The sequence below is a fragment of the Cydia strobilella genome, chromosome 2 (assembly GCF_947568885.1).
Source record: "Cydia strobilella chromosome 2, ilCydStro3.1, whole genome shotgun sequence".
Lineage (NCBI taxonomy): Eukaryota > Metazoa > Arthropoda > Insecta > Lepidoptera > Tortricidae > Cydia > Cydia strobilella.
In genome coordinates, this window is record NC_086042.1 from 28,336,195 (window position 1) to 28,352,651 (window position 16,457).

The following is a 16,457-nucleotide window of genomic DNA, read 5'->3' on the forward strand; positions in this document are numbered from 1 at the left end:
AACAGTTTTTTATAATAAAGCAAAATGTGAAGGAATTGATATGCATGTGTGCACCGTTTGACCGCTAGTCGCCATTGCACCTTATCGAAGCACACACGTATACCGTTCGCTCCCATTTTTGGCAATTATCGTCTCAAAATCTGTCTTCTCATTCCCGCACCATACCTACAATTGACAAAGTGGTACTTCGACCGGATCACGGGAACAGAACCTGTAAGCAGGACTAGTTATCGATGTCAACGCCGCGCAGTGTTATTCAAACGCGACGCATGAAGAAGAAAGCATCGTCCAATCTAGTGGAGAAGGATGGAGAACCGTCAGCTCACCAACCCCAGCCTATGCCTGAGCAGCAATCTGAAAATAACTTGGAAGCCAAGAACGAGCTTGTGAAACCGCACCCTCCGCGCAGTAATAAATCGGTATCCTCGTCGGTTTTTATGGCTAGAAAAATGCAGTTAGAACTAGAGGCTGCAGAGAGTAAGGCTAGAATCGACAAAGAACTAATTGATAAAAAATTAGCTTTGGAGATCGCAGCTCTGGAAGTGCAATCGAATAGAAGTGACAGATCTGCTAGCTCTAGTTATAAAAAAGTTGAAGAATGGCTCGTGCGCAGTGGTCAAGTTACAGAACAAGAACCACATCAAGAACTCGAAAGCCACGTTAACGGCGAGCCGACTGCCGTCCCCGCCGATAAGCCGGGCGCGCCGTACGCCGACTACCTGGCCACCAACGCCGCTCGCGCCGACCACCCGGCCGCCGCCGCCAGTCCCGCTAACGAGCCACTCGCGTTTCGCACCGATGAACTAGACGCTGTTCACGCCAAGTTGATCGCCCCTCACGCTGATAAATCTACCGCCGACAACACCGACAAGCCACCGACTAAGCCGGCTCCGCAACCCGCGGCTCAGCCAACTCTGCAGCCCGCAGCTCCGACAGAATCCCAGCAGTCTTCGCGTGACCCGAGCGACATCGAAAAATTGGCTAACGCTCTGCAAAGTGTCATTAGTGCCTCAACTTCGAAAGCCCAAAACCCAGAACTAATAGCCAGATTGGTAACATCTAAGGACTTGCCGTTGTACTTCGGAGACCCCATGGAATGGCTGCAATTTAAAGATGCTTATGAAGAGACAACATTGCGCTGCAAATTCAGTGACTCAGAAAATGTAGGCCGATTGCGCAAATGTTTACGTGGCGATGCTAAGGAGGCAGTTGTATCGATGCTTAGCGGCAAAACCGATCCAAAGATTATTATGCAGACCCTCGGACTTCGTTTTGGACACCCGGAAGTGATTATTAACAAAATAGTCAACCAGATCAAGAAACTGCAACCGTTATCTCAAGCTTACCACAATGAAATTGTTATTTTTGCTACAAAAATAAAAAACTTTGCCGTAACCGCTCGCTCCATTGACCAAGCTGATTATTTACGGAGCCCGGAGCTAATAAACACCGTGCTGTCTAAGTGCCCAAGTGTCCTTATAAATCGGTGGGGTGACTACGCGTACGAACATTTATATGAAAGTAAAAGGTCAAAGTTCGAACATTTATCGGATTTTTTAGAACGAGAGGCTGTAAAGGCAGCCACAGCAGGAGTGTCTCACATTTATAGTCAAGCTGATAAGAATAGAAAACAGCATGAAGAGCGACGAGGTACCCAACACCCCGTTCTACTAATGACTGACACAGAGAAATGCAACTTCTGCAAAATATCTAGCCACCCACTGCCCGACTGTCCACGGTTCAAGCGAGCGATGCGGCGCGATCGCTGGCGTTATATACGTTTTAGTAAATTATGTTTTAAATGCTTAATATCACAGCATGATAAGCAGACCTGCCCCGCCGCGGCCTGCAACGTGGATAACTGCGGCCAGGATCATCATAAATTACTACATTGGATTCCAAAAAACAACAATGGTTTAAGTGAGAACTATGTTAACGTGATTGACAGTGAATTTGCCGTACAATCTAACGAGAGTGAAACCGCGGACTTGAGTGATTATGTAAATAACATAAACAATAATAACAAGACTGTGCTATTAAAAGTAGTATCGTTAGTGGTGCACGGACCTAATGGAAGCAAGCGAGTCTGCGCGTTACTCGATGACGCGGCATCGGTATCTCTGGTATCAGCTGATCTCGCCGACACATTGGGCTTGCGCGGCTACAGTAAAACGTTACAAGTTCAAGGCGCTTGGAAAAATACAGAATTACAATGCAAAAGTGAAATTGTAAACTTAACCATTACAAATAACACAGGTGAATCATTCGAACTGTGCGCGCGTAAAATGAGTGATCTTGATTTGCCAGTACAAAAACTATCCAGTGTTAAATTTGAGAGTTACGAACGATTAAAAGACTTTAAGCAACTTGTATTGCGCGTCGACGTTAAACCACAATTGCTAATTGGCCAGGACCATTATCATCTGGTTGAACCTCGTACAATAATACGGGGAAGCAAAAATACGCCTTATCTCACACGCACACCGCTCGGTTGGTGTGTTCATGGTAACATATGCGCCGCGCCCGGCGCTCGGCTACAGAATGACGCAGCACCTTTGTCAACGCGAGCGCAGCCACTGCATGACCTGCCGCCCGCACCCCTCGCCGCCGCGGCCCCCGCTGACTCATTGCCGATGTCTTATCAGCTGTTACCGTCGTGCATAGATAGTGTGAATTATTTACAAAATGATGTCTACAATAACAACAAATCCGATCCGGAAACTGTCGCACTTATTCATAATATGGATAATTGGGAATCGCAAGAGGAAAATCAAGCCCTAAAAAACTTAACTATGATGGTACGTCATTCATTTGCATTAGAGGCGATCGGTGTTACTACGAAACCTCGACAAAGCAAAGACGAGTTACAGGCGATTTCAATTCTCGAAAACACCGCCAAGCTAGTTAATGGAAGATGGGAAGTTGGCTTGCCATGGAAATCTGATGCAACCCTGCCGGATTCGTATTCTATGGCCTTAAAAAGATTACTTTGCCTCGAGAGAAAATTTAAAAAAGACGTGGATTATTTTAATCGCTATCGTGAAAGAATAAACCATTTGTTTACCAGTGGTTACGCTCGAGAAGTAAACACTTGCACAATTACGGGACGCATATGGAATTTGGCTCACTTTGGAATTGATAATCCAAATAAAAAGAAACTAAGGGTTGTTTTCGACTCAGCGGCGACCTCTGGCGGACATTGCTTAAACGATTTTTTATTACAAGGTCCAGATTTACTTCAATCGCTTTTGGGAATTATGTTTCGGTTCAGGGAGGGTTCCATCGCTTGGGCCGGAGACATTAAAGACATGTTTCTTCGAGTAAGGATCAGAGAGGAAGATCAAAACGCGCTGCGGTTTTTATGGCGCGAAAGTACCTCAGAGCCTGTGAAGACATATGCCATGACGGCTTTGATTTTTGGCGCGAACTGCTCACCGTTCGTTGCACAATTTATTAAAAATAAAAACGCACAACGTTTCGAAACTGACATGCCTGACGCCGTGAACGCTATAATTAAATCCCATTATATGGACGACTACTTGGATAGCCACGACGACGAACAAACAGCTGTGAAAATTATTAATGACGTTCTGAAAATCCACAAGGATGGCGGATTTGAAATGAGGAATTTAACATGCAACAAAACTGAAATATTAAGACGCATGCCAACAGAGACCTTGAGTCCGAGTGCAATAAGGTTCAAAATCGGTGGCGAAGATCTGTGCGAGCGAACATTGGGATTGCTATGGAATCCCGTTATCGACTCGCTCGGGTTTGATCTGTCGCTCAAGCGCATTCCTGATGAGATATTGTCATTTAAGCAAGTGCCTACGAAACGAGAAGTGCTTCGTATTGTCATGTCTATTTTTGACATATACGGCCTACTCGCGCCCTTCACAATAAAAGGAAGAATAATTATACAAGCGACATGGAAATTAAACATCAGCTGGAACGACCAACTACCTGAACAATTATTTGCGGCATTTCGTGAATGGATAACACAAATGAAGACTATCAAGGATTTGAAAATACCTAGGTGGTATTTCCTCAGCCCCACCCAGGGTCATACACTGCAGCTGCACATTTATTGTGATGCTTCACCGAGCGCCTTCGCATGCGTTGCTTATTGGCGAATAGTCGACAACAATAATAGCGTACGGGTTGCCTTTATTGCGAGCAAGAGCCGTGTGTCCCCAATTAAATCTACGGTGACTGTACCTCGTATGGAGCTCCAAGCTGCGGTGTTAGGATGCCGCCTAGCAACAGTCATAGAAAATGAACACAGAATTAAACCTACCGCACGTTTTTTCTGGACAGATTCTTCGACAGTTCTTCACTGGATTAGAAACGAAAACAGGAACTACAAAGTGTTTATTGCGAACAGGCTGTGTACAATGCAAGCATCGCACATTTCTCGCGTCAGCATTTAATATAATGAATGATTGCTGTTTATGCGATTACGCTTTAATTCGATTTATATTTCAGTTTACGTACATACGTGCTCCTAGCTAGTACTCATTATATACTTTGGTTATAAATAAAGACATATACATAAATCAGTGTTTCCATCAAGATATCAATCAACCATCAAGATCAAGAATCATATCAGCTCAGATGTACAACCCGTACATCTTTTGGTCCTTCGAAGCTTATCAGTGACTGTGGCAGTGAGTTCGTCCAAACGGCCTCCCACAAGCGGGTCTCACCGTGCGGATTGTCATTGTCATAGGAGTATCAGTTCATCATCGAAGATCATCATTATCAAGATTATCAAGAGACGTCTGCTATCAAGCCAAGTAAGAGAAATCTGCTACGGCAAATAAAATCAATATCAAACATCAATATCAAACATCAAATCAGTGGCCACAGTATTATCAATTATTTGTTGATTAATACTTATTATCAATATCAACTTCAATACCTATCAATCAATCAAGATGAGTTTAGAAAAGGAAATGGAAACGATTCGCAACGAACAAAATCAGCTCATGGCCAGTATGAACAGGCTATTTGAGAACTACAAAAAAGATGGTCCAAGCCGCCGAACTGTGTCTAACATCAATAACAAGTTGACCGGCCTCGACGGATTTTGGCAAGAGTTTCAAAACAATCATGCAAGGTTGGTAGCATTCCAGAACGAAGATTGCACTTATTATGCCGAAAAGACTTATAACAAAACCAAAACCTTCTACGAATCAGCTCGGTCTGTATTGCTAGATCATTTGGATACAGCTAAAAAGGCTCCTCTATCACCGAGGCCTAGGCCAATCTCACCGAAACCAGCAGAACGTTCAACAGACTCTTCGCCAGAAATGTCCAATTGGGCAGCAGAAAAACCAAAAAACCCTAAAAATGAAGAAGTGCATCCTGAGACATCAAATCACCAGAGCCGCGCCGTCCCTCAGCCACAACAATCTGAGAATCAAGAAAAGACGGACAGCCGGGCTCCAGTCAATCCAGGGTTCGCAATTCCACCTATTTTCAATTTCACCGAAAACCCAAGCGTCGATGCTGCCAAATTATCAGAGAAGATGAGAAAACAACAGAGCAACTTCAAGGCCTTCGCGCGTACTTTACATTACATCGACCTCTCCACCGTCAAGGAAAAGTGGGAATTGGAAGATTTACTCAAATCAGTCCAGTCTCGTTGGACAACAATTGACACTCTTCACTGGGACATCGACAGTGAACTTTTCGAAGATGACGAAACCTACAATCAAACGTTCTGCAAATATGAGAAGAAATTCCAAGACATCAAAAAATCTATCAATTCGAAAATATGGTCCATGGCTCACCGGGAGAAATCAACCCCCGTCATGGACATACCGCCGTTTAGTGGGAATTACCAACAGTGGGTTTCATTCAAGGATCTATTTAATGAAGCCATACATCAAAATCGCTCCATGTCCAACGCACAAAAGATGCAATTCTTGAAAAATAAGGTCAGAGGTGAAGCTGAAAAACTCATTCAACATCTCAACATCAGCTCAGAAAATTATGACACCTGCTGGGAAATCCTAAACCACAGGTACAACAACACAAAACTGATTTTCACCGCCCACCTCAATAACCTGTTGTCGCTATCAACAATGCAACAACAATCGTATCAACTAATCAAGCGTCTACATGACACCACCAACGAGTGCCTAAACGCCATCAGGAACCTCGGCGTGGACACCTCGTCATGGGATCCGCTCATCGTCCATATTTTATCACAAAAGTTGGACGCGGAAACTCATACGGAGTATGTCGAATCATTGAAGAACCCACGTGACTTGCCGACCTTAAAGGAGTTTCTAGATTTCCTAGAAATGAAGTTCACATCATTTGAAGCAAGCCGCCGCAAGTTGGACACACCGAAAACACTCCAACAGTCAGAAGCATCAAGAAAGCCTTACTACAAATCATTTGTAGGCATTAAAGATACATCATTATCACAAAATAATTCAAATGATGTTAAATCAAGTTATTATCAAAGAAAACATTGCCCAGTTTGTAATAAGAATCACGGCATATTTTATTGCGAAACATTTCAAGGTGCAAAGCCAGAAAGCAAACGAGGCATTATTGCAAGTTTGAATTTATGCAAAAATTGCCTTTACAATCACTACGATAAAGAATGTATTTCAACAAGTCGATGCCGCACGTGTCAAGGAAAACATAATACGCTCGTACATGATGCCTACAGTCAGAAACAAGATACTTTCGACCTACTTAATAAACGGAAAACTGTTGCAACAATTACGCAAGAATGTAGGAATAATATAGAAGTTTTATTAGCAACCGCCCTCATCAAAGTAAGGGCAGTAGATGGAACTTATCACATTCTGAGAGCCTTTATTGATCCTGGAGCACAGATGTCACTGATCACGGAGGCTGCGGCTCAACTTCTACAAATACCCCGAGAAAGCTGTGAAGATACTATGTATGGCCTCGGCATTAATGGAAACACCTGCAACGGTGTTATAAACGTCACCATGTCATCAATGCACTGTGACTATCAATTTGATGGCGAGTTATTTATCATGAATAAACTCACTCTTCCACTCCCGAATCAAACCTTCGTCAAACCCGATCTGTCGCACTTAAGAGGCCTTCCACTGGCAGACCCGGATTACAACATCAGCCGCCATATCGATATAATCTTAGGAACGGAAATCTACGCTAAATTCGTCCAAAATGGAACAATAATAGAAGGCGACGGCCTCCCTGTAGCCCAGAAAACAAAACTTGGGTACATCATAAGCGGGAAGGTCCCATTGCCATCGTATCAATGCTGCACCGTCGTCAACAATATGACTGATATCTCGCGCTTCTGGACCATAGAAGACATCAATGAAACATCAAATTTGTCATCAGAAGATCAACATTGTATAAACTTCTACCGCGAAACTACATTTCGACAAGAGGACGGAAGATACGTCGTTCGATTGCCCTTGAAGCCAGAGATGGAAAATGCTCTAGGACATTCAAAGAACATGGCCATAGCACAGTTCAGGCAACTCGAGATCAAGTTTCGAAAGGATCAAAATATCGAGAGAGAGTACAAGAAGTTTATTCAAGAATACATAAGTTTAGGCCATATGCGCGAATGTACAGACGAAATCGACGGGCCACCCAATTCGACAATAGAGTGCTTTTTGCCACATCACTGCGTGAAAAGACCTGAATCAGCAACTACATCTCTTAGAGTTGTGTATAACGCGTCTTCCAAAACGTCAAATGGAACAAGTCTGAACGACATCATGTTCAGCGGACCCAATTTACAACACGAATTATTGTCACTCATCATTAAGTGGAGACAATATAAGGTCGCGTACGTTGCAGACATAGAAAAAATGTTTAGAATGATTGGTATAAACATTCAAGATCAAAAATATCAGAAGATCATTTGGAGAGACAACGAACATCAAAGGTTTCGCGTATACGCATTAACGACCACAACCTACGGCACCAAAGCTGCCCCCTGGTTAGCCATGATGACGCTAAGACAGCTAGCCAAGGACGAACGCAACAATTACCCCGAAGCGGCTAAGGTCGTAGAAGAGAGTTTTTACATGGATGATCTTCTACACGGCTGTCACGATCTCGAATCAGCAAAGAAAATGAAACAAGATTTGATCGACCTATTAAAATCAGGAGGGTTCAATCTTCGCAAATGGGCATCAAACACGCCCGAATTACTGCAAGGAGCTATCAAGTCTCAAGATCAGCAACAAACTTTCGAATTCAAAGATCAAGAAACAACGAAAACACTGGGTCTACGCTGGCACCCGCAAGAAGATATATTTACTTTCCAACTAAAAATAACACCACTATCAACTCAAACATCTATCACAATGACAAAGAGAGAGTTACTGTCAAGTATAGCGAAAGTATTCGACCCTCTGGGGTGGCTGTCGCCAGTAACCACAAAATTGAAGTTACTGTTTCAAAATGTCATATCAAATGACATTGGATGGAACGATCAAGTACCCCATAATATCAAGAAGGAATGGTACACAATTTCACAAGACCTACAAACTATCAAAGAAATCAAAATCCCGCGTTGGCTAAATACCTACAAGAATCAAGACCTTGAACTACACGGTTATTGCGATGCATCGACTAAAGCATACGCGTGCGCAATCTACTGTCGTGTCGTCTCTACCGATGACAAAAAATCAACGCCGCCGCCAGTACTGATAGCAGCGAAAACAAGGCTCATACCGTCCAAAAAATCGGTGACCTTGCCTAGATTAGAACTGTGCGCAGCTCTACTTCTATCAGCCCTCATGGAGAAGATCAAGCAATCCCTATCTGAAAACAATATCAAATTGGTCTGCTGGTCGGACAGTACAGCAGTGCTGGGCTGGCTAAACGGCGAACCTAGCAAATGGAAGCCATTTATAGCCAACAGGGTTACGAAAATTACAAAAATAATACCGCCGACTTGTTGGAACTACGTCAAGTCCGAAGAAAACCCGGCCGACTGCACTAGTTGCGGAATCACGGCCCAGCAATTACTAAAGCATCCTCTTTGGAGAAATGGTCCAAAGTGGCTATCAACATACAGTGAAAATCAAGAAAGGCCCACATTCACTACGGATCAAGAGGTTAAAACATCAAAACAATGCCACGCGGTAACATGTAAACAATCAGACGGGGACATTATCAATGAATTAATAAACAAGCATAGCAACATGACTCATTGCACCCGCGTACTCGCATGGATACTACGAGCGGTTTCGCGGCGTCAGCAAAACTCGAGTTACCTAACAGCTGACGAGTTAAGAAGCGCTAAAAATAGAATAATCAAGTACGTGCAAGAAAGAGAGTTTTCAAATGAAATCATCAATTTGAAAACAAATCAATCAGTGGATTTAAAAAGCAATATTTTGAAATTAAGACCTTTCCTGGATCAACACGGAATGTTACGCGTTCGAGGACGACTTCATAACGCACACATCAGCTGGGAAATGAAGCATCCACTTATCGTTCCACATAGAGGTCGCCTGACGGAGCTGCTTATAGATCAAGCACATAAAGCTGTTTTGCACGGAACCGCCAAACTCACTCACTCCAAGCTAAGAGAATCAGTCTGGATTGTAGGAGGTAATAGAGCAACGAAAAATCTCCTACGCCGTTGCATAACGTGCCTCAAGCAGAAACCTCCAAAGCTATCACAACTCATGGGTGACTTACCTGAATCAAGGTCAAATCCATCAAGGCCATTTTATAATACCGGTGTGGACTATACAGGATACGTATTAGTGAAGGCAAGCAAGGGTCGCGGCATCAAAACGACTAAGGGCTACATTGCTGTGTTTGTCTGCATGGCGACAAAAGCTGTGCACTTAGAGCTAGTTTCAGACCTAAGCTCAGAATCATTTCTGGCCGCTCTACGCAGAATGTCCGCCCGGCGTGGAGCACCCCGTCACATCTTCAGTGACAATGGCACGAATTTTACCAAAGCCAACAAAGCAATAAAAAGGGAGTATGAAGAGATCACTGCCTCGCTAGATGAATCATTCTTCAAAGCCATCAGCGATATGAACATCAGCTGGCACTTCAATGCACCTTCGTGGCCCAGCGCGGGCGGCCTGTGGGAAGCCGCCGTCAAAAGCCTCAAACATCATCTTCACCGAGTGCTGGGAGAACAACACCTAACCTTCGAAGAATTTTCGACTCTATTAGCACAGATAGAGGGTTGTTTGAATGCACGTCCACTGTGTGCATTAACCGAAGACCCTGACGACTTGGACTATATCACGCCGGCACACTTTTTAGCAAGTGGTCCGACTCTCCACATCGTTGAGACTGAAAGGGACGAGCGTACACGGTGGCGCCTAACACAGAAAATATTCCAAGATATATGGAAAAAATGGCAAACTGAATACTTGTGTCAGTTACAATCACGCTGTAAATGGACGCAACCCAAGCCCAACATTGAAATCGGCGACGTCGTAATCATTCACGACGCAAATCTACCTGCCGGCAAGTGGGCCCTTGGCAGAGTATCAGATGTTCATGCAGGAAAGGATGGTTTAGTCCGTGTCGCTTCAGTAAAGACAAAAAACTCAATAATCAAAAGGCCCATCATCAAGCTGTCAAAACTGCCAGTATCAGAAAATGAAGCATCAATCAGTGAAGAACAGAAAGAAAACTTATCGGCCACGCCCCCTGCAAGACAAACAAAGCAAAGAAAACCAACAAAATCCAAACTCATTGGTTACATCACTATGGCGCTTATGCTGTTTATGTTATTTATATCGCCGGCACAATGCACTCATGACGTATCACGTTTCAAAGACGGTCAAGGCATTTACTTTGATAAAATAACAAATATGAAACTGGCACGAGACGAGTGGAAACTTGTAGTATATTATGACATCAATCCATACTGGGAAGGATCAGAACTATTTTCCAAATACATCAAGCACTTGGAAAATATGTGTCACGCCATTAAAAATAAACAACAGTGCAACATCGTACTCAATCAACTGCGACACGCCTATTCGGAATTAAAATACTACGACAGCATGCTACTCGGTCAACGCGTCGAATCACCACGAAAGAGGAGGGCATACTTCAACGCCGTCGGTAACGTCGCTCACAGCCTGTTCGGCGTGCGCGACGATCAATTCGCCGAACAATACCAGAAGGACATCGACCTGACCAGAGCTAATGAGAAACACTTGGCACAGTTATGGAGGAATCAAACCTCGGTTATAGAAGCGGAAGCCAACCTACTAAAGAGAGTTGAAACATCAATGCAAAATCAGCACAAAACTTTCGACCGAGCACAATCACATTGGACAACCCCCTGAGAGACAAGATCATCGCGTCGCGGCAACTGCGCTCAACTCTACAAATACTTCTATGTTTAGGGGATTTACTTCTATCAAATAATTTCATTCCACTTAAATGTTATTTCACTCTAACAATCAGTTTTATATAAAGATATCTCAGCATCTCTTATCAACTTCTCATCTCCTGGCGGGGAATATGTACAATGCAAGCATCGCACATTTCTCGCGTCAGCATTTAATATAATGAATGATTGCAGTTTATGCGATTACGCTTTAATTCGATTTATATTTCAGTTTACGTACATACGTGCTCCTAGCTAGTACTCATTATATACTTTGGTTATAAATAAAGACATATACATAAATCAGTGTTTCCATCAAGATATCAATCAACCATCAAGATCAAGAATCATATCAGCTCAGATGTACAACCCGTACAGGCTGGGTGAAATTGACTCGCTAAGTAAAATACCAGAGTGGCACTACGTTCCTACAAGTATGAATATAGCAGATGCAGCTACCAAAACAAACGCGTACAAATTAGAGGCAAACAGTGAATGGTTCTGCGGCCCAGCTTTTCTATACTTACACCCCAACGAATGGCCATCCGCATCTGAAAACATTGATCACGTGGATGAAGCAAATCTAGAGAGAGTACTCACCATAGACGAGACCTACCACAACGATTTACCGGTTCCAGATCCTAGCAGATTTTCATCCTGGCGGCGTCTTTTGGGAGCTATGTCAACCGTTGTAAAATTTGTGAACAAATGCAGAAGATTACCTGAGCAGACCGAGTATGACATCATGAAACGGGCAGAGAGTCTAATAATACGCCAAGACCAGCAAGACACATTCGGTAAAGAATTAGCTGCCCTTAAAACCTTCAAAAATATAGAAAAAAGCAGTAAGCTAATTAAACTATCGCCGTTCCTAGACGAGTATGGCGTTCTACGTGCTGGCGGGCGAATTGGTGCAGCCTCCGAAGTCCCTGCGGATACTAAGGAGCCTGTCATTCTGGACGGCCGCCACCCAGCATCAAGATTAATTGCCAGACATTATCATATCCGGGCAGCTCACGGAAATCAGGAGACCGTGGTGAACGAATTAAAGCAAAAATATTGGCTCATAAAACTACGACCTACTGTAAAATACATATCAGGCAAGTGCATGCTATGCAGACTTCGCAAAGCAAAGCCCCAGATTCCTAGAATGGGCGATTTACCTGCAGCCCGCATGGCACACCACCAGCGCGCCTTCACGCACTGCGGCGTCGACCTATTTGGCCCAATGGAAGTTACCGTCGGGAGACGCAGGGAGAAGAGGTACGCCGTATTATTTACTTGCTTGACAGTAAGAGCGGTACATATTGAAATAGTCTGTTCGCTCACGTCAGATTCTCTCATAATGGCTCTGCGTCGTATGGCAGCCAGAAGAGGTTGGCCGTATTGCCTTTACTCCGACAACGCCACGAATCTTCGGGGGGCCGACATTGAATTAAAACGAGCAATTCAGGACATCGACACCGAGGCACTGAAAAAAGTAGGAGCGGCACACGAGATAAACTGGACGTTTATCCCTCCTCTTAGTCCCCACTGGGGAGGCACCTGGGAGCGACTAATTGGGGCTACAAAGAGATCGCTTAAGGTAATCCTTAAAGAGCGTGCGCCTCGCGACGAGACCCTCGTTACTGTAATAGCCGAGGTGGAGGGGATAATTAACAGTCGCCCTTTGACCCATGTTGCAGTTGAGCCGGGGAGTCAAGAAGCTATTACCCCAAATCACTTCCTGATTGGCTCATCTTCCCTGCTTCCAGTACCGGGGGCATTCGACGACTCAGAGTTCTTCCTGCGTAAACAATGGCGCATAGCGCAACGCCTTGCGGATATGTTTTGGAAGAGATGGGTCAAGGAAGTACTACCCGAAATGATACCACGAACCAAGTGGAACCAAGAAGTGAGGCCGCTACAGGTGGGAGACATAGTGTTAATAGTTGACCCTGACGGCCCCAGAAACGTATGGCCACGAGGCGTAATAGAAGAGACATTCCCAGGCAAAGACGGCCGAGTAAGGGTTGTTACAGTGAGGACAAAATCTGCAACACTGAAGCGACCTGCCACACGCGTTGCACTGGTTCCCATGGGAGATGAGTGCAGCTAGGGCTGCACTAGGGGGGAGGATGTTGACGCTAGAAACTCATACCTACCTGTCTGGGACAAAGCTCGTAATACTTTGTTAAGAACTTCCATAAAAAGCGTTTAAATACTTAAAATCTACTATAAAAAAATAATAGTTTATATATACCTATACATATATAAATAAACACACATATATTATGAAAAAATATAATATAAATACTAATGTTTCTTACCTGTAACGCCATCTGTGTACCTAGTTAAGGAAACAGTTTTTTATAATAAAGCAAAATGTGAAGGAATTGATATGCATGTGTGCACCGTTTGACCGCTAGTCGCCATTGCACCTTATCGAAGCACACACGTATACCGTTCGCTCCCATTTTTGGCAATTATCGTCTCAAAATCTGTCTTCTCATTTCCGCACCATACCTACAATTGACACAAGCTTCATTAGATATTCTTTCTGCCCTTCGAGCAACACGGAAGGGAGACGGCATTCGTAATATTTCCCCTCTGCCGAAGTATAGGTACAACTGTACCTATGACTATGCGTTTTGTGACTCGTCCGTACACAAAAAGAGATCAAGGTGTGCAAGATTTGTCTTTGACGTGTGTCATTTTCTATGTATTTGTGTCGTCATTACAGATTGGATTTTGTATGTAGTGAGTGAGAAGTGCGACTATGTGCACGTTTCCTCCCGCAAAGAATGGCAGAATGATTTGTACGGTAAGATGTAGCTTGGGACCCTCCCTTCCGACGTGTCGGAAACCGGCGTTGCTCGAAGCTTCTGCCTGTCTAATTAATATGTGATATAATGTAACATTATTAATATTTAATCCCACAAGAATCTTTCTGAATGGAAATCCGCTTGAAATTCTCGTGTAAGTTTCCAGAAAAATCCGAGAATGTTCCTGTATTTATGAGAATGTTCTGCATTTTGTACATTGCTAGTTTCAAACGATTTTCATGTTGTGCTTTGTTTCTTTAGTTCTTTTATTTCATAGCTTTGGGTAAGATGCATCAATGAATAACTTTGGGAACAAATAAAATTTTATTAAATATTTTGATCCAGCCTTCACCACTGGAGGGCCTCGTCACTTTTTCTTTAATATATGAACATCTATTACAGTTTATAACATGCATCAAATAGTTCAAAATAATTTCCTTAATTTCAATATCCAGAGAGTAAAATGGGGATAATTTTTATATGGAGGAGCAGTCTCCATTATCCTCTTAAACAACCTTTCCTCAAGAGCTTTCCTTAGAATCTGAACGACGGTCATATTTTCCGCACTACATGTAATATGGTGCATTAAATGTTCTCACAATCAACAGCTTTCTTACAGATTACATAGTATTTATCTGGTTCAGATATGTCACCAAGAAAATTCGAATTAATTCATATCCATTAATTCAGAAGGCACCGCAATAATAGGTAAGTACGTCATATTTCTTTTACAAGGGGAAACAGTTGTTGTTTAACTCCACACGCGAATTCTTCCAAAATTGGACCACCAGCATAGCGAGTTTTTCAAAAAGTGAAATCTAGAGGAGCACCATGAGCCTAATGCTTAAAGCGTTCACGAATTGGAATTAAAATTCAAGTGCGGTATCTACTTCAATATTTTGTAATCTGCGGTTGTTGGCCAGAACGCGTATTGGGGCGATCACAAAGGGGTTCACGCCTCGCAGCCCGAGGGACTCTGCGAGGCATTGCAGTCTATATCCAGTTTGTAAGCTTTCAGATCATCGCCAGCCTTTACGGTTAGAAATTGACCCTCTGATAATGACGGCCGAAGTGGCCGAATATCTCGTAATACACCATTGTTACTAAATAAGGATTTGTTTGAATATGTTTGTGTGTAACCGTCACAGATCTATTTGATGCTGAGTGTACTAAAGGGTATGGACTATAGTCAAGCAGATACGTCTACAGATTTCGGATATCACGGGTTCAACTGATGTGTGCGACATTTTTGAATATTATGACAAATATTGATTAGGTGGAAGAGGTGGATGAAGTAGGTTAGTCGAATTATTTATGGCATTCTACACTCACGCTCCATGCAAAGCAAAGATAGATATAACTCCGTAATAGATGGATACAGTCTAAGGAAAAAACGTGCCTCGAAAATCAAGAAAATTTGATTCTCGTTCAGAGGGCGCTACTAGCTTTGGCCTACTGTCGTATAGATGGCGTTGACGGTTTCGTTTGTTATTTAACAATTTTAACGCATATCAGTGAAAGAACATGGGTCAAAATCATAAAAATACTTAAATACATTTTATCGTATTTTTATAAATCTTCATTTTTAAGCTTAGAATAAATTTAAAAGTGGAAAAATTACTGCCTTGGGTGAGACTTCAACTCACGGCCTCTGGAGTTCAAGTCTCACCCAAGGCAGTAATTTTTCCACTTTTAAATTTATTCTAAGCTTAATAGCATCGATCGCAGACGTTTCTGCTTGTTAAAAAATAATCTTCATTTTTAGTTTTAAAGTGTGTCGACAGATGGCAGTGAACTAGGGTTATAAAATTTACTATGACAGTACCGCTCTAGTATAAGTTACTCTATGATGCAAAGTAACCCGTTTTGTCTGTCCTTGACTATACTCTTCTAAAGCAACATCATATTGGTCATAAAAACTCAAAAATCTCAATTTTTATTCCCCATTTTATGACACTTGACATTCAATCGCTGATACAGAATTAACCCAAGAAATAAACCGAGTATTCAAAAGAAACTTTATAGTCCATAAAGACTTACTAACATCGTTAAATTGGTAGGGTGGGATTTATCCTTGATAATACACTTTATGCGATTACTGAGATGAATTTGGATCGCGGATTTTATGAGCATCCTTTATACATACGGCTGTCAACGGCAGAGGATCAACCTACAAACAGAGGAGTATATTTTCAAAAGGGCTTATATTTGTATGGTTTTTATAGAGATATAAGCCCTTTTGAAAAGACACCTCAGATGTAATGAATTAATTTAATTCAAGCTTTGTTGGCTTGCATTGA

General features: G+C 42.8%; 1 protein-coding gene across 1 annotated transcript in view; it reads left to right on the forward strand.

The window, feature by feature from the left end:
- Positions 1-233: 233 nt before the first annotated feature.
- LOC134755272 (uncharacterized) overlaps positions 234-16,457 on the forward strand; it is a 234,927-nt gene continuing 218,703 nt past the window's right edge. The window contains exon 1 of the mRNA XM_063691786.1: positions 234-2,030. Within this exon, the coding sequence (XP_063547856.1) occupies positions 234-2,030 (1,797 nt within the window). The remainder of the gene's footprint in view (positions 2,031-16,457) is intronic.